Here is a 20285-nt window from a genome sequence, read left to right on the forward strand (position 1 = left end):
ATGTCACGCACATTGTCACGCACACTTTAGCTACAAATTCTTCAAGTTTGGATATAGAAACTTACACTACATTTGTTTGATGGATATACCTAAATGTAAAACGCTATGACTGTTTATTTTATCGGATTTTCCATCGCGTTGCTTTTTAAAATCTTGCTAAACTTCTGAATGAAGCACTGGTTCAACTAATTTTCATTCAAAAGGCATGACCTTTCAATTTCAGCGGCTCGGATTTCATATGATTTCATTTCATTTGCTCAAGTATGCGAGTAGATTTCATTAAAACGTTTTTCAGTCACAAACTCACAATTCTGACCAAAGAACCACCAGTTCTAAATAAGTAAATCATTCAAGTACGTACAGTTTCTGTAGAGAACCTCTACTGAACTTAGCATAGCATACAACATATCCATATGGGGATTGCCTCGTTATCGAGGCCTCGTCTTAGTTCTTTGTTGTTTTAAAGACATAGATGTTTTCATGATTTAATACTGAGATTGTGCATACCGCAATGTGAACAAAGTGATCTCACCTTGAATAGGCCTGTACAGCTTTTACAAATGCTTAGACCAAACGTCATGTCTCAAAGTACATACGAGTGCCCAGGAGTGACCACGACTTATATGACTAACCTCGAATGACTACGGACTAAACACGAGCGAGAATGCTTCAAAACATTACACTGAATTCTTCACTACGTAATTTTTTTTAACGTTTCTGGAGACTTTAATAAATAGACAAATTCGACATTTAAGACAAGAGTGGGGAGGGAGTGCGGATGGGATGGGGGGAGGGCTAAATTTACCGCTTTCTGTCCACCGTCAGGAGTCCAGCCACTGTACAATACGTCAGACCGGCACTAAAACAACAGTATTAAATATGACCTACAAACATAAATGTTACTGTGACAAAGGTAATTTTTCTTCAGCTAAATATAGGAGTTTTCCTTTCTCTTGAAAAACGGGTTGTCAAAACTTGGTTGCCATGGTGACATCAATGTCACGGAACACTAACCAACCACAGCTAATTGTGTTCTGGTAAATTTTTAAAAACAATTTCGTAGTCTCAAAGGAGCTTGCGCAAATGTTAGAGAGTTAGCATCGCCAATCTCGTTCCCAGAGCCCTCGTTACCCTTGTCCAGCGGAGCTGGACAAGGGTAACTCCGCTGGACAAGCGTAACGAGGGCTCTGGGAACGAGATTGTAGCATCGCGTAAACGTGAAACGCGAACGGCAGAAAATAAACACGTGACCACGATTTTCCCGCCATTTTTTGCCGCTTGCCGGTCACTGTTTCTACGTGAAAACAGGTTATTTCGCGTTTGCCGTCTACGTGAGAACTACGTAAGTATTTCTTCCTATATTTCTTTCTATATTGTTGAAAACAAGTGGGTAAATTAAATTTCATGTTGAAAAATCGTTCATAGCTCACTCCGTACCCACGGGCGGATCCAGGAATCTTAGATAGAGGGGGGGGGGGGGGGGAGTGCAAACTTTTGAAACGTTTTTACGGTAAATTACTTATCCCCTACACCACCGAGTCCCCCCCGTCAGCATATTTTACAAACTCCATAAGATTTCCCGGTAGTGGTAAATTTGGTGTGCGATGTTTCCAAAAGTATTGCCTTTCCTTTAACCCAGAATGAAGTGTGGACGGTGTAGGTAAATGGTGTTGCCAAATTGTAGCTTTCCGCTAGCCTGCAGAACAAACGTCTTTTTTTTTTTTGCATTTTTCAGGCGAGCGGAGGCCATTCTCGTCCCCAGAGCCCCAAGATCGTAGGCTCTGGGAACGAGGATGAGAGGAGGCAAGCACAGAGCGCAAGTTACGCGCGATGAGAGAGCCACTCCCGTTGCGCGTCACTCACGCTTCGCGCTCGCCTCGTGCCTGCCTCTGCTCGCCTGAAAGAAACGCAAAAAAAACGCTGATACGCCTGTTCTGCAGGCTACTTTTCTGCTAAATTACGAAGACTGTCATGCTTCACCACGGCAGATGGAACCGGTTGAAAGAAAGCAGAGTAGAGCACTGTAGAGCACTAGCATTTAGTTTTATGGCAAAATGATTAAAAAAAAAGAAGTCAACTAATTGAATAGTGCGATGCAAGAATTTTAGTGTCAAACAAGTAGTAAAAGAGCAAAAATAAATAAATAAATAAATAAATAAATAAATAAAAATACAAAAAAAAAAACCCTGGTCCGGACCCCATGGAACCTCCCCCTGGATCCGCCACCGTTACCGCACTTTTCTTCATGAACTGACCATAGTGAATCGCAAAACAGCTTCATTTGACGAGAAAACGAAGCTAAAGTCAAAAGGTTCACGCTATTTTATGTGAAACGTGAAAAGGTACAGGTATTTTTTGTGCGGTTTATGACATCCCAGGAAAAGCAAATGTCCGCCAGGGATAATAGAATAAAAAAAAAATGGGGGTAACCGTGCGTTCTTCTTAGATCATTTAGCTCCAATTAGAAAAAGAAAAACAAGATGCCATGCATTGATATGTACTATAAATCTTTTTAGAATTAATGCTACTGAATTATAACTTTAAAAACTGCAAAGCCGTGAACGAAGATCCTGCTTGCTGGTACGTTGGATCTCACAGGAGATCCAATCAGCCAAACTTAAAAAATAGACGATGGGAAGTCCAAAGACTACTGCAAAGCTGACACAACATAATATATTGAATCATCTCTGAAAACTCCGCTGACACCCCCATTTTCTTTATGAATACCAATAAATGTTGCTACTGAGATCTACTTTTGCCGCATGGTCATAAACTGCAAAAATCATCATATATTGTAGGTGGTGCCGTCGTCAAAAACCCGCTCCCTTAGAGACACAGGGTCCCACCCCCTCCCCCCTCCCCTTACACGACAAGGATTGTGCGGGGTAACATTTGGTAACATTTTACAGAAATCAGGCATAGTTTTTTATATTTGACACGAAACTCTTTAAGTCGACATGTTTTCCTTTTATTTCTTAACCTACTTTTACAGAAAACGGTGACACGATTTCTATATGTAATAACCTAGAATAAGAATCAAAGGCTCCTGTGAGCCAACTCGTGAATGCAGATGACACATAGTAATTGAAATTTAGACGGCTACGGAAACTTCCTTGAAAGCTAAAAGAAATTATGTCTTTGCCTGATTATGTAACGAAAAATAACCATTCTTGTACTATAAAAATGATTGTCAAATTATTCTGTACAGATTGAATAAGCCGATTATTCTGATGCGCCGATTAAAAAAAATCACGTGTTTTTTTATTCAAAGTTCATAGAAGCACGCCATGTGCAGCTACGTCATGCAAATTCGTGTCCCCGATAGTCCGGGGCTACTGGATTTTGCGATCGGGCTAGTGGATTCTAACCATCACTTGCCCGATGGGCAAGTGAAGTTTTTTTGGGAATTAAAATTACAAAATTACTGTCTCACAAAGGAAAATCTGTTCAACAAAGTATCGCATTACATTTCATGCCCGACATAAATGCGTGATATTTTTCCTTTGGAATTCAGTCCACGCAATCCTCAAGTAAAAATAATGAACTATGACAAGCTCTTGCTAAATAAGAATTATTTATCGACCGCGTCCTTTTGCTTTCCCATAAATTACCAGTTGTAAATCTCGAAAATGAAACATTTTTTCCCTTTGAAACCTCTATGATCTTAAAGTGTTCATTTCACCAGAAATTTGCATAATTTTGTTTACGACGTCAACGATGCGTGACATGGCACATTCCGCTTTCGGGTGAAAACTGACAAATTAAATTATTTTTAATTAAATTATTTCTAAATTAAATTATTTTTAATTCTTAAAAGATACCGCACTTCGTAGAAAAAACGAAAAAATCCTATAACTTTGCTCAGATTCAACGAAAAATCTCCATTCTTACACTAAAATGATTGTCAAATTATTCTTAACAGAATGAATGAGAGAATTCTGACGCGTCGTGAAAAAAATTTTCACGTTTTTTTTTTTCACTAATTGAGTTTACGACCCCGGACTTTCTGAAAAACTGAAAAAACTTGTAACTTTGCTCAGATTGAACGAAAAATCTCCATTCTTGCACTAAATGATCGTCAAATTATTCTCTACATATTGAATAAGAATTTCCTGATGCGCCGTGAACAACAAATGTTCGCGTGTTTTTTCCCACTAATTGAATTTAAAACTCATTCACTGCGCACGCCCGAAAGTTAACTACAAAACCGACCGACCAACTAACCAACCAAGTCCACGCGTTTGAAATGCGTCTTCAACGCGTTTTTAAACGGTTCTTAAACGCGTAGGAAACACGATACGAACACCGTATTAAGGACGTGTAAACCCACATTAAAGCGAGTGTGAAACACGTTTCAATCGTGTTTTAAACGCGTTTTGACCCACCAAGTTTCAAACGCGTTTGAAATCCGTTAGAAAGACTTCTTAAACGCGTATCGAAATGTGGTCAAAACGCGTTCGAAACCCGCTCTTTGAAATCCGTTCAAAACGCGTTTGAAACGCTTTCAAAACGTGCGTGAACTCAATTTGTTTGGCGCAAAAAAGACCACAAAAAAGGGGTTCTAGGATTACCCGACTCTGATATGATAAAAAATACTCTCAAAACAGCTTGGATTAGAACATTTCTGTGAGCTGGGTCCATAAAACTCAGGCTTCTTCCACTGAACAGACAAATACCAAAAGAAATTCCACTCAACATACTTGCTTCTCATTTTTTTGTTAAACAGACATTTGTCCCCACCACCACGGAAAAATGGATGCAAAGATTCAAATGAACAGCAAATTCAACTCTCGATCAGTTCCAATTTAAGATCTTACACTACACTTTACACACCAATGTTTCACTTTATAGGTGCGAATTCAAGGAGCATGACCGCTACCATTTGTGCCCTGAGAAGCAAACACTTACGCATTATTAGTTACTTGTTATAATGCTCAGATGTTTTGAACCCCTTTCAATGATTGGCAGAATTGCACAAACAATGCCTCGATTACCCTCCGTATGGTTAAGATAGATTAATGGCCATGTTTTATTTATCCAAGAGTCTCCCAGCTCTTAAATGATCTAAGGGTTCTGGGTACCAACCATGGACACACCAGCTCCTCGTGCAGACGTTTTTTTTTTTTTGTACACTACTAAGAATCCTAGGAATCACACATTCGGTTGGCAAACCCAAACTGCCGCTCCGAACCCCACATAGCCTGCGAGCAAACCCCCTACCCCCCCCCCCCCCTCCCCTTCCTGTACGCCATTATTGACTGGTCTCTTTCTTGTTTAACACATTTTCTTGATGGCATTTTCCACAACATTCTGTCCTCTGTCTATCGCAACTGTCTTTACTCTCCACCTTTGATCCTGTGTTCTCAGGATGCAACTTCTCAGTTTTTACTCTGTTTCTTCTGCGACTAACAGGCACGTTTCTGTTAAGTTTATTATTTACAGTCCATGATCCCAGACTTGTATTTGAATAAAAGTCCATAGGATAATCCATTTGCCATTCAATTTGTTGTAGTACAACTGAGGCCTGTGGGATGAAACAGAGTCAAGTGTTATAAGAGCGTACGTTCATGTCTACTTGTAGAACTTACCAGATTAACTTTGGATACAGCTACAGAAGCCGGCTGAATCTAAAGGATTTGTGCATAACTTTGTTAAACTCCTTTTTTCGCGAACAATAATAATTATGCCAGGATAACATTGAAACATTGCTCTTGTTTTGCTAAGTTGTGTTCCTTTACAGGACTGATCACCATTCTACATCTTTGCCCTGAGCCTGAAAGATAGTTTACAGTGTACTGACAAACCAACAACGGTTAACACAATCCAGCTTTTAGACCTGAATGGGTCAAGTAACTAGCATGGACACCAATAACACCATATGGCTTTAGTTCAGTTCTTTTTCTTATTATCAATACTCAACGAGACGCAGGCTTGGACTACCGCTCTCATGCATAGAAGCAGCTGGAAAACAGATATTCAGATAATAATTACCATAAAATAGGGAGTTGTCAGTGATGACTGAGTGAAACACATTTGGAACAGACCAGTGACTGTCTGACTTTATTTACCTCGTAAGGAGATAAGAGAGGTTTAGGAAAGGCATAACCCCAGTCAATGGACAACCTTGGACAAGCAACTTGAACCCACCTACAAAAAAAGATGTGATGTTGGGTTTAGTAAAACGAGCAAAAACACAACGACAAATAACTTGCAACCTTGGGGACCCAGAAATAAATAATCTAGAAGACCAACATGAACGCTATAGACCTGACTGTTCATACCGTTTACTGCAGTTAAATTCCCAATTTATATCACCCTGTGCGTTATCTGTATAGGAACTACCTAGTAACTAGTTAGGCGATACCTAGAAAAAGGATGACCAGTTTGTGATCGGTTTAGGTTGAGAGAACAGAACGTTCGTAGTACAAATAACAAAACAATGACACTTCCAGGGTGAAAGTAAAAGTTTCCTATATATATATTTTTAATTCAACACACTCAAAATGCTCAACACAGAAAGAGTATTACAGTCAATCCACGTCACGCGTGACCAGTATTTCAGAGAATGAAATGAACATTAGACTTCCTCTTTGTAATGTCAGGCATTTGAATGCAATGTAGAACATTTCTCCGGATTAACTGAAAAAAGGTTAAAATACTTGGGAACAATTGTTATTCTTGAAATACTTAAAGAATACTTAAAGCTGTAATGTAAAGAAAAATTATACCGTTATACCGTCAATAAACTAGGGAAATTTCTGTGGGAACTCTGAAATTAATCTCGTTGGCGATGTTCAAAACTGGCGCGTAAATTTCAAAACTCCGTTCAACTTTCAAAAATACTGGTCACGCGTGACATGGATTGACTGTAAATAATACTTAAGTCACAAAGCACACAAACATGGCTCCTGTCATTCAAAGTTGATGGCGTCATCAGTCACTATCAGTTTATGTTTGCTATGTTACAGTATTGAAAGGCTTTTGATCTGTTGTAAACTTACGAAGAGACTGCTCTCAATGTCATAATATTAAACGGATATTAAACGATTACCAACGAGGAATGTCCTACTGAGTGCTTAATACATGCTCTCAAACTCATTTATAATTCATAAAGTGAAAAACCAATTAATGACAGCCATTTCGGTCAGTGGATGAATCTTGATACGTAATGAAACACCAGATTGTTCTGATCAAAATCCAATTTTTTGAGCCAATGAGCAGCCATTCAATACAACACAGTTACGATTACTTAAGCTCATGTACAGTTTTCAAATGGATCAAATATGCATGCTTTCTATTGGCTTATTCATTGGATGTCAACTATGTGATTTTCACTCTGCTCCAAAAATGTGGAAACACATAGAAGACCTTGACGATCCAGAATAATGTGGATAGTGCTTTTGGCTCTTTTTTCTCTAACATTCCTTGGACACAACTGCATAGGCATCAAGGGAAGTCGAGGGAAGAGAAATCCATTGGCGATTGTGGATGACATTTATGAAACTAATTACGTTGATCGTTACACATCAACAGACTAAAGAGTAACAGTTTGAGCTAAAAACGGACAAGACTTACTAGCATAAGACGGCTAAAGTGAAAAGTCGCGCTGTAAGTTGAGTTACTATGTTAAAGCTGAATTTGAAGTTTTAACTTTTTTGAGATTGATGAATTGTTGTCACTGGGTTTTTTTATGAGAAACGTTCTTTCTCTTATAAAACAGATTGTATTGCCATAGTTTTGTTGCTTACGCTAAAAAGAAATTAAAATGGACAAAGTAAATGGGATATGACTAATGACAGTTACTATGTTAAAGAGTGCTTGATTTGCGTCACAACATTATAATCAATCAATGTTAAAAAATAAAAAGCATTAGATCATGAACTCGAGATTTCTAAGTCAAGAGCCATTTTGATACTCAGAACCTATCATAGACTAAATAGCAATTCTGGTATGTTTTAAATTACATTTGTGACCAAACCTTATCACACTTCTGACTTTATTACATTGGTAACCAGTTATTACACTTTGTCCGCTGGATAGTTCGCTATCCAGTAGATAAAATGTGTGCAAGATTTTCTCGATAGTCCTATAATTTGTGAATAGAGTAGAAGCATATGTTAAATTAAACAGTGGGATTGTGTGGAAAACTTGCCAAAGCATTGGTTGGAGTACATTTGCCCCGCTGGATAGCAACTTATCCAGTGGATAAAGTTATCCGCTCTTTGAGCAACTGGGGCCAGTACTGTAACTTTAATCTGACTGGCCTCGGGTAGGTTTAAATTACACTGCAGTGGTGCATGTATCACCAATGCCAATCTAACTTTCACGAGAAGAGCTGCATGACGTGAAGTAGCTATCTCAATGAAGTACAAAAGCCGTTTAAATATTTTATAGTTTGCCCTTGAAAGATAAAGTAATGTGTGGTTGAATCTGTTGCTTTCGTAAGTGTAGATAGATCAACACTAAAAAGTCACACTGATAGCAACTTACGCATCAACGTCTTCAAACAGACGAAGCTTGTCTGGGAAGACTTCTGACATCAAAACGATCACATATTCAAGTCCAGCTTTAATAAATCTCTGTTCCAAATCCTGAAAATCCAAACCATCAAGTGGATAATAAGTCAGGTTTGTCTTCTCTACATAGTTAATCTTAAACGTGAAACTTTGGTTACCTGACTGACTCCAAACTCCATTTATTTACTTATTTATTTAGTTTAGCTGTTTATTTATTGGTTTATTTTGAGTGTACGTAGGGTCACAGTCTAAAACAACATTCTAATAGCGGGACTGAGATTAGCCTTCCACGCAGTCTTTTTTTGGGGACTCGTTTTACCTGTGGGGAGGAGGTAATACGAGTCCCCTAAAAACGACTGCGTGGGAGGCTAGACTGAGATACACTGGAAAAGAAAAACTGATCTTGCAGTTATCACTGCAAACGTCGTTATTGTATGACAGGGATTGAACTTTTACATTTCCTGTGGAAGATTGAAGACTTCAAGTTTAAAGGGACACTGTCACGGCGATTTTGCTATATTTTCGTCAAAATGGCTCAAATATTTGACAAAGAACCTTTTTTCTAACATGACATTTCTGTTAGAGCACCGGGAAGGAAATATCAAGGGATTTCTCCGGGGAAGAGCAAACTATAGGCAGTTTTTGACGACTTCTCTACAATACACAAGAGGAACTTGAAAAAATTGGCCAATTTTTTCAAGTTGCAATCCATTTCCATCCTAGCCATCCCCAGCCAAAGATAATTAATAATGGTTTCTGTGGATTATTAGGGTTATTTTTAACAAAACTGAACCATTATTTTGACGCTTCCATCGATTCAAATATGTTTTTTGGCTATTCAAAGTAACAAAAAAATCGGTGACACTGCCCCTTTAAGGTTGCCATCATCATGTTACGTGTGTAATGACGATAAAGGTACCTCTAAGACTTTGGGACTCCCTTGCCTTCCTAAGCTGCTGAGAACGAGTCCAAATTTTCTGGCTTTTGATGCTGTATTTATCGCTGCTTTTCTTGCTTTGAACATGGCGTCAATGTTGTAATATTCTCTGGAAAATATTTTGCTGTATGGGTCATACCTGAAAAGAAAATCACCATAAAACTCAAAACTGGAGCAAAAATATTCTTCCCAGTTCTCGTGAAATTTATCAAATGAAAACAAACAAAAGAAAAACAGTGAGCTACCACTAAGCCTAGACAGCAAGGGTCAAGGTTGTCACATTCTGTTCCTTTAGTTACTTTAGCTTTAAGGGAAATCAATTTTGTACCGTACAGAGCCATGTACAGACTGACACATATTTTCAACCCAAACAGCGTGTCGCCTACAGTTCACGAGGCCTTTTGCTCTTTTTTTCTTTTAACTATGTCTATATTTGTTCTTTTATGTCCTTTCTTAATGATTTCAAGAAAGAGCACAAATGTTAGGTTAAACACATTCAAGCTAGAAAAATTCAAAGGAGAAAAACACCAGCAAGAGGTACAGTAAAAATACAATCTGCAGTTTAAGGGTAGTGGTAATGGACAGTATTTGTGCAAGTAAGCCAACAAAAATGTTGAAAACAACATGAAGCCTGCACACAAGCTCAGCCTAGCAAACTATTTAATCCTAATACACTAACCCTGCGGGCTAGTTTCATTTCCCTTGATTTATTTGAAGCTCCTTAAACAGAAACTACATTAAATGTGGTTCTTCGAAATTTAAAATTGTGTGAATTCAGCTGAAAGGTATTAAGCAATACGTTCCTGTCCACCTTTCATTCTGTGGCTAAACACCTGAAGTGTGAACATTAAACCTACTGAGAAAAAATTCCTTTGTGCCACTTATTATGTTGTATAAGGTGATTGGAATATGGAGATTCAAAATGCAGCCTTCAATCCTGTGATCCAGCCCAAGATTTTGCACTGAAGTAAGATAATTACTGGAAACAGAATCACCTTTGTGGTATACTAAACGATCCTGCAAAATCTTACTATCACAAGATCTTAAACAGAATCTTACATGGTCCTTCTTAGCATCTTAAACGTTGTGACGGGGTTGAACTGCAGTCTGAACGCATTATTTCATTCTGGCCAGCTACCTGTATAGTTATGGATTCTATACTGTAACAGTGTCAAGAAGGCATAAGGCAGTAACTGGACACATTATCTACTTATCAACAGATGTGTAAGTTTGACTTCATTTAAATAACAGATCCATAAGCTTTATGCTGGTTGACATAAAGGGTTAGGGCTGATAGAGGGAGCAATAGTGCTTTATCAAATGATGCTTGCATACCTGTAAGCTGGAATAGATGGATTGGCAATCATGACAGCTTCTAAATGAAATCTTCCATCCCCAAGATAACTAAAGATGATGGGTGAAACATAAATATGCATGGTATGAGCTGTTAATTCCATTTTTCCTATTGTTATCAGCAAATTTGGCACCTTTTAAAAGAGGCTATTGCTTCACTGAAATGGATGTACAGATGCCTCTCTCTAAACGTGTCGGGTTCCTAAGCACTTCTGTTGGTAATTACCTCTCCTTACAAGCTATATTTGGAATTTCTCATTACAGCGAAGATCATTACCTCTGATGTAAATTATCCTGGAATAATATTCAATGTTTTTGCTATTATTTCATGATGCTAGGATAAATTAACCTTGAAACAATGGGCAGAAAACTGAACATTATTGCAGGCAAGTTTAATAGGCACTAAGACATCAGTAAATAAACATGCAATCAATGAAATGGCAAAATCTATAAACCTTCAAGAATGTGTGCCTACAGATGAACGTAAGTGAGTTAAATGATACCAGTCATTTATTGAACAGTTACAACTTTCAAATAACATTTTCATGTTACCAGAAACTAGACAACTCTGTCATAAAATTACTTTCATAAACATTACACTATTGGATGAGTTCTCTTATTCATCCATACCATGGCGTGAAGATTAACAACATTAATAAGAAATGCAACTGTCTTACATGATTGCATCTTTGTCTTTTATCTTAGGAGCAGTGCAGCCCAGAATCTCCCCTGGTGACAATGGCTTACACTGAGGTATCTCCACCTTGTAATCTTTACACAGTTCTTGATACACAGCCTTGATTCAGAAAACAACATTAATTTGGTTGCATTGATTTTACCATTACAATAATTACAATGCCAATTTTACTAGTGCCAAAATCCAAAAGTATTCTAAGGAGCTTTACAAGTGTGAGAAAAATTCATTATTTATACAAAAACAAGGGTGCTAAAAGTATGTACAAAAAAGTAAAAGTAGGTACAAAAAAGTGTTCAAACATGTGAAAATTAAATGGATATTAACTAAACGCTCATTTAAAAAGAAACATTTGTACCAAAGTACAGTTCCTTAATCAATTCAATTGGTAATGAGTTCCACAATTTAGGAGCACAGACAGAGAATTCTCTGTCTCCATAACTCTTTCAAAATAGAGAAAGGAGCAACTAATAGTTTTGAATATGAAGATCTAAGGTTGTGTGTAGGGCTGTAAATTGAAAGTAGGTCTTGTATATACACAGGTGCTAAGCTATGAAGAGCTTTATAAGTAAACAGCAACAATTTAAAAACAATATGTTGATCAACTGGGAGCCAATGGATTTATTTTGAAGAATTGTCTTGAATCTTTAAAGTTAATTGAACGTTTTCTTTTTTATATTGGGGCCAGAGAAATGAAATTGTGTGTTCGGTTGTATGTAAATTCAGTGTTTACATCCTGATCTTATTGATTACGTTTGACACCAAAGGGGGATTTATTGCACTGTGGAAATTCGTATTCTCTCAGTCACGTTGTTTCCTCAGATTTTTACGGTAAGCTCCTTTAAAAGTTTTCATGTTTGCGTTTGATGTTTACTGAAACGAGCAGCTCCACCTATCGAATTGTAGCCTCTCTTGTAGATGCTCTTTTGGCTTGTCATGCAATCCTTCCTCCCCAACGAGAAGAGCCAAAAGAGCATCTAACTTTTGGAAAATATCCGTCCTGAAAGGAAAATTGCCCCTTAGTTTGGGTCAATGGAAGGAGTTAGCAGACAACACACATACTGGCTGTTTTTTTGTAAGAATACGTTAATTGTTGAGTTGATTTTACGTCCTTGTTCTTTGTCCTGTAATGGCAGCTGATGGTGAAAACATGCACTATACGCAGACTCATGAATAATTTTTGATTTGGATTAAATTCCGATTAAATTGATATAAAGTTTACATCTGATTGAACGAGTGAAATTCAGCCCACATCACGATAACTTGTTCATTGCGCATGCGCGCATTCACGAGTTAAAAATGAAAACCACTTTTTATTGATAATTTATGTAAGAAGAGGACTTGAGCCAGACAAGAGAAAAACAAAACAAACTTTTGTGCACAAACAAACAAGTCTTATTTTGTAAAATGTGTGATCGAGTATGCAGACAAAACAGAAATAAATATTTTGTCACAATTAATGATGCCTCTGATGAAGTGTAAAGGATGGCATTGGTTTGGCTCCCTGACTCTTTCTATTGTGTATAATTCAGCCCTACCAAGGTGAAATTTATTGAAAAAAATAATACAGATAGCAAATATTAAATATTTGCTATCTGTATTATTTTTAGGGTCAGAAAGGTTTACAAAAGCAATAGTTCCTTTCTATTAATGCATACAAAGAAGCTGCAGCATTATGGCTAGCGGGTACTGTAATTGTGGCCAAGGGCTACTGAAGAGATAAAAAAAAAAACAGGATCAATGGTAGAGAGTGTCCAACTGAAGTAAAGCTGATGCACAGATCAAAAGGTTATTCAACCAGAATTTACCCAATGTAAATACTTTAATGCTCTTTCAAAACCAGTGGAACCTGTCAGCTACAATTGCCAGAACAATGCTTCAGACACAGTCATGACTCACATCAGTATCAGCCTGTTTAGTGATCGAAGAACTCATTAACTACCAGTATGATACAATTTCTGTAAGAGTCTAAGCATGCCAACAGTAATTCATTCCATGAAAGCTCCCAGCATGTACTGCTCTAGTGGTCTGCAATGTTTCTTCCCAAAGTCTTCTTTGTTCTTGACATAATTCTGGCAACTGGTAACTCACCTGTGTGCTACCAAAGAAAGTCTGGGCCTATCAGAACTGTAGACCACCTAGGGACTTCTGTACAACACAATAGTGCAATGGCAATGGTGTGACTGTGATGAGCAGTAGAGGAATTCTGTATGGAGAATGTCAAGAAGAATTACCTGGTTAAAGATCTGGTTCTCTAGACAACTTTACTACCCACAACATCATCTGTGAAGAACAGTAAGTCGCACTGTTTCCATGTCTTTCCTGTTGAACTTTGATGTGCCACATCCTCCTGTAATGGTCCTCTGTTGCTGCCCACAAAAACATCCATGTTGGGTTCAACATGACTGAGGTAGAATGATCACAAACATAGTCCTAAAGGCTGCTCCTTGCTAAGGCTAGAGACAGGTGTAAGGGTCTGGACACCAACACAACAGATAGTAAATTCATTTTCAACTTTCCAGGTCTTAAACCCAGTTGCAATGCCTATCACAGGGTTGATGAGAAAGTGCATTTGTATTCTGGTGTCATTAACCTATAGTTCATACTGGATCTCAAAGTCAACGGTACAGAGAAATTAATCTAATTTTTCCATTGCCCTTCCAGATTCTTAGCTTTGAGGATGATCTGGGAGTTAAGGAAGTGTGATCAGACCATGTTCCTTGTAAACAATGCTGATGTTGTTAAACAAACTCAACAACTTTCAAAAGTTCATTCCATGTCATGTAGTGGTTCCTTTCGGTCTTAAAGAGTGTTATGCTAAAATTGAAATGTGTCTGATAGATACTCCATCATATCCAGGATCTCCTATAACATAGAATTGCTTCCATGGTGGTAAAAAACAGCATCTAACACAAATGCCCCACATGCAGTAGAATACACATGGGCTTGAACAGAAATCAGTGATACTTTAAGTCTGTCAAAGGTCAGCTGGCATTGAAGTATCCAAAGCACCACTGTCTCTGCCTCTTTTTACAGTGGTTGAGTTGTGGTTAAGAAACCAGTGATAAGCAGTTGGTCAAAAGAGGCAAGTCCAAGAAACATGGTTGGATCCATTGTCACATGCGGGCAATTGAAGGCAAGACCAGTCTCAAGAGGAAAACCACTTCAAGGCACTCAAAGTACAGTGAAACCCAGTTAATGCAGACACCAAGAGGACATACCAAAGTGTCCATATTATCCGGGTGTCTGTATTAAGTGGGCTCTCAGAAAAAACGTCATGGACACATGTTTTATTGATACAAAGGCTTAAACAGACATTTCTGTGGCAACAAAACGTTGTTTCATTTTTTATCTGTAACTGCAACTGTAACAAGTTCAAACTAAAGAAACTGAATGTTCATTTATCATATCCTCAGACTAAAAATTACGTTTTTGTTCTTCAAACACGACAATGGAAATCAGAGTCCTATCAAGGCTGATGCTAATAATGGCAAGCAAAGGACATCAAAGAGGAAGAAGACTACAAGTAATCACTGCAGCAAAAAGACCAAGAAAGTAAATCTTTTTTCTGTAGGCATTATACTACAGTACAAGGGTCACTGATCAAACATGGAGGGTGTCAAGCGCTTTAGGGGTCCAAAAATATAGGAATACAGGACTCAACGACCTGAAAAAATGGGACACAACTTAACCCACCAAAACTGAAAAAAATATAGTACTAATCTGGCAGTAACTTATAGGCCCAACGTAAGGTTCTTTACTTTATACAGACTGTCTGGATATACCGTTCATTAAAGATGTTGCCAAAATTGAAAGCCAACAAAAGAAGGACACTTTTGGTTTCAAAAATGTCTTTCAAACTTATCATTAGTCCACCATTTACTTCAAATAATAATAATAATAATAATCATTATAATAATAATGATAAAATAAATCAAATAAAAATATAACAAAATAAATTAAATAAACAAATAAAAAAAGGGGAAGGGGTGTAGTAAAATGTAAAATAGAACAAAATAAATCAAAATAACATTAAAATTGGGGCCACGCATTGAAATCAGAGAGACAACTAAACCGTCCAAATAATTGGATGAATGAAAGAGCAGACAGACAATAGAGTCATGCCAGTCTGTGGGTTTGCATGGCAGGGACAGGAACAGCCACGTGAGAGATTTTTGGCATAATAGGCCCACACTTAGACAAAACCCAACAGACAACTGAGACTGCATCCCAACCACCCAGCAGACCACAAAGCAAACAAAAAGAAATGATAACCTCTCATGAACTGAATAAATGAATGCATTCTGAGGTGTTGCAAACAGATTTTTGTGACATGAAAATCTCCTGAACGCCAATGCCAATGCAACGTTTAGTTAATTTTGTAAATATTTCGACTTAAATATTTTTTGAAAGAAGGCTTAAAAATATAGGAAAATATATAGGATTTCTCCTTAATTTATAGGACTTTATAGGACAAGTCTGCAAAAATAGGATTTTATAGGAATATAGGACTTGCTTGACACCCTGAACATGTCACGCTATTTTGCTACTGATTTTTACTTAGTGCTAAAATTGTATTAACCCAAAAAAATCTGTCATTATTTGAACAGGGTACAATGACTACATTTAGCACATGCAGAATTTGGACAATGAAAACAGACAGTGCCCAGAACCCCAGTGTCCGTAAAGTGGGGTTGACGATATATCAGAGTTTGTCACTCGGGACACAGAAAAGTGTCTGTTTGTCCTTAAGTGAGTTAATTTTAGAGAAAATATATGAGCTTGCCGTCGGAACAAGCGAAACTATCCGCAATATCTAGGTGTCCATATTAAGTGGGTGTCCATAGAGCGAGGTTCCACTGTATTGAGTGATTCACCAAGCATGACAAGTTGCTACATTTCAACATGCAACATCTGTGGGGGGGGGGGGGGGGGGGAGAGGCAAACGACTGGATGATTGATGGTAATGGTAATGCATTTATATACCGCATTTCCTATTCATATATATATATATGGACTGATTACTTAACTGCTTTTATATATATATATATATATATATATATATATATAAAAGCAGTTTAAAGATGGTTTGCCAAACGAAGACTCCCAGTAGAAGGATCCGTAAGGATACCGTGTCTCAAGTTAAATTGTAGATTAGTGTAAGCAAGTTTCGACTTGAAGACAAACTTCTAACTGTTCCGGCTTTTAATTCACGACGTTTCGGCCTTCGGCCTTCTTCAGATGGAACACGGGATAAAATTTAAAAACTAAAAGCTAAAAATCTAAACAAGTTTACAGAGTCGCCTAAATTTATATCAATACGAATAATAAAAAATAACATCATGCAATATAATACAATAGAAGACAAAGAAAATTGCGTAACTAGTAAAAAGGTAAAAAACATCGAAAATATGACAATGGTAACAAAGGTATTTAAATTACTAAGTGCAACATGGTAGGCTAATTAGGTGTTGTAGCAAATGCGATTTTTAGATCTAAATTCGCGTCTTTTGTTGAGGCCGTGAGGGTTAAGTGTAAAAAGCTGCGCTGTCCAATAAGCTTCTCTTGTAAGTAGTAGTTGATCAAGATAAACAGCGTCTCCCTGACCCTTAATTTGTTCAATGACAATGAAACTAATTTGGGAAATTTCATGCTTGATACAATTGAAATGGACCGCCAACTCGCATGTTTTTTTGTTGTTGAGCATGGATGATTTGTGATTACGAAAACGTACTTTAAATTCAGTAGACGTAGACCCTACGTATTGCAATTTACACTTATTACATGAGGCTAAGTAAACAACGTATCTAGATGAACATGTCAATCTCTGATTGATCTTGTATGTACGACCTGTGGCAAAGCTCTTAAAACTGGTGTCCTCGATCAGAAAATTCTTACATAAATCACACTTAGATGAACATTTAAAACAACCACCCGCTTCACTGTGTTCCCGACCAAACCCCTTATTAACACAGAATTTGGAAGGTGCTAGAATGTCTTTGAGGTTTTTCGTTCTGCGATACGCTGGAATAATCGATTTGGGTGGGAAAATTTCCAAGAGCTCAGGCGACGAATTTAATAAGTGAACATGCTTTCTAATAATCCTTTGAATATCTGGCAGGATAGGGTTATAGTCCAGCACTAATGGGAAAACTTTTTTGTCAGGCTTGACATTTTTCTTCAAAAGTTCTGGTCTCTCAACGTTACTCACAAGGAAGGCAACCCTCTACGCCTTATTACTTCATGTTGCGGAACGGCAATTGAAAGACTTTCCGCTTTTACCGAGTTCTACCTTAAGCCCTTAGCCCATAATTTGCCATCTTTTGTGAAAGACACCACAGACCTCATTAATAAGATTCAAACACTAAATGCTGAGAGGGGCCCCCTACCACCTGGGTGTCTACTGGTGTCCTGGGATGTTGTTGCGATGTTTCCCAATATCGATAATAACTTAGGTTTGACAGCGGTTAGAAATATCTTGATTCAAGATCAGACAAATTCCCATCTACCGATTGTATTGTAGAAGCGATTGAAATATGCCTTCAGGCCAATAATTGTCAATTTTCTGGGAAAGATTTTGTGCAGAAACATGGAACTGCAATGGGACCTAAAAACGCATGTAGTTATGCGGACCTAGCCATGGGATTAATTGAAGGGCTGGGAGCATAACCGACCTATGTCGAATTTCAGCCCGTTTTTCGATGTAGCTCGGATTTGTCCAAACTTTTGCATGTGTACTGAAATTCGATTGAAAACCATTGTCCAGTATTTTTTCACGCCGCTTTGTGTTTCGTATTAATGCCATTGAGAAATTTTACCATCTTGTAAAGATATATCGGTAACATTATAGACACTGGATGACCAAAAGGACAATGCACTGAGGATTAAATACTTGTATTCAATATACACTCGTTGTCTTTGAAACACGGCACACGAAAGCGGTGTTTTTCGCGGGGAGCAACGAAAAGAATGCTGTCACGCTTTTATTAGATTCTGTTACAAACTACTACGTACGTGACAGGAATGTCCCAAATGTAAACAGTTACATTCTCCAAGAGAAAATGTGTCCATTTCCTGGCGCAAAATCCAGCTTTGTCCCGTTTGTCGACATATCACTCTTGATAACGCAAAATACTAGCATTCTACACGATTAACAGGAAGACATGTAGCCATTTCAACGATTAACAACAATTAACAACGATTAACGGCAGTTCTATTAAAAAGGTAAAGACTATCTATTCTTTTTACCACCAGTCGGTGTTAACCGTTGAAAATCTATGTTAATCGTACTTTTATTGAATCATTGCTTTGAAATCGTCAAGTTTAATCGTTACATACCGAATTTCAAGCGTGGCAAACCACAACTAAGGCTTGCAAAACACCTTGTATATGGCGGGATTTGTCTCTGATGCTCCCGCGGGATTTGATAATCGAATTGAAAAATTCGTCACAGCACAGTCATCACTACCAAGGAGGGATTCTTTGGACAACATGTCCACCAGTTCCTGTGAACTGCATTCGTCAATTTCGTAACTTTTCAAAAGATCCATAGATGTCGTGCGTTTTCAAACTTCACCAAACAAAAGCGAAAGCAACTAGCCAGTACGATACGCAAGTTGTTTATCCCGACTGCCTTGATCTATTTTGGGCTTGTTACAACCCGCAAAAGCAAACCATGATATCATCTCAAACGTTACTTATAGCAACAACAACTAGTGCGACTAAACACGGTTCGTGGACAGTGGAAACTTTTAGCCTACCGATAATTTGGAAAACGAGTCTGACGTGGACAAAACCTATAAAAAAATTTGCCTTCCAAGCGCGTTCACTTGTAGAAAAGCAAACTACCAAATCCCCCCCCCCCCCTGACTCAATGTTGTCTTTTGGGGTCACGAACAGTTTCCTGGCAAGCATCGCTTCCCACATCAACATTGCATAAGGGGGAGGGGGGGAGGGAGAAGTAACTGTGGTAGAATTATGAAGGGAGAAACAGTAAGTGAGTGGTTTTTTGGCTCTCTGTGTTCGGTTGTCATTGCATAGGGGGAGGGGGTGGGAGGGAGAAGTAAGGAAGTGGTTTTTGTTCTGTTCGTGTTTGGTTTTCTTAAGGAGTTTTGTCCACGATTGTAAAACTGCGAAATGTTTTCCAAACCAGGGAGAGCCAAAATTCGGACAAATCGGTGCGAGACCGAAAGCCGCGCTAAAATTCGACATAGGTCGGTTATGCTCTAAGGCCTTCAATTGATGAGAAAGCTAAGTTTGGAGGTGCTGTTAAGCCCATGCTATGGTGGAGGTACAGGGACGATGTGTTCGATATTTGGATACACGGTTGCCTAAATTGTTAGAATTTACGGAGTATATTAATTCTCTGTACCCCACCATTAAATTTGAGCTGGTTTATTCGGAACATACCCTAAATGTCTTGGACCTTACATTGCACCTCCAAGATGGGTTCATTAGTACTGATATTTACGCAAAACCTACCGATAGCCATCTTTATTTACCCTTTTCTAGTTCTCACCCGGCACATTGTAAAAAGGCTATTCCCTACGGGGTTGCTCTACGAGTAAGACGTAATTGTTCCACCGATGAGTTTCTCAATAAGAGATGCACCGAATACAAAGGGTACCTTAAGTCACAAGGTTACAATGCTAATTTAGTAGACAACCAATTTGATAAGGCCCTTAACGTTGAGAAACCAGAACTTTTGAAGAAAAATGTCAAGCCTGACAAAAAAGTTTTCCCATTAGTGCTGGACTATAACCCTATCCTGCCAGATATTCAAAGG

At 38.1% G+C, this 20285-nt stretch overlaps 1 protein-coding gene and 1 pseudogene across 1 annotated transcript; one reads left to right on the top strand and one right to left on the bottom strand.

Moving 5' to 3' along the window:
* Positions 1-4685: 4685 nt before the first annotated feature.
* On the bottom strand, positions 4686-11702 carry LOC146455406 (2-(3-amino-3-carboxypropyl)histidine synthase subunit 1-like). Its single transcript, XM_085094363.1, has 6 exons — positions 11484-11702; positions 10789-10857; positions 9436-9592; positions 8491-8591; positions 6069-6147; positions 4686-5524 (listed from the first exon to the last, which is right to left on the bottom strand). The coding sequence occupies exons 2-6, from the start codon at positions 10818-10820 to the stop codon at positions 5252-5254; spliced, it is 642 nt and encodes a 213-aa protein (XP_084950489.1). The 5' UTR covers positions 10821-10857; positions 11484-11702; the 3' UTR covers positions 4686-5251.
* Positions 11703-14987: 3285 nt separating this feature from the next.
* Positions 14988-20279, top strand: LOC146455407 (uncharacterized; annotated as a pseudogene).
* Positions 20280-20285: the final 6 nt, after the last annotated feature.

Source organism: Pavona decussata, unplaced genomic scaffold (genome assembly GCF_977016875.1).
Source record: "Pavona decussata unplaced genomic scaffold, jaPavDecu1.1 SCAFFOLD_276, whole genome shotgun sequence".
Classification (NCBI taxonomy): domain Eukaryota; kingdom Metazoa; phylum Cnidaria; class Anthozoa; order Scleractinia; family Agariciidae; genus Pavona; species Pavona decussata.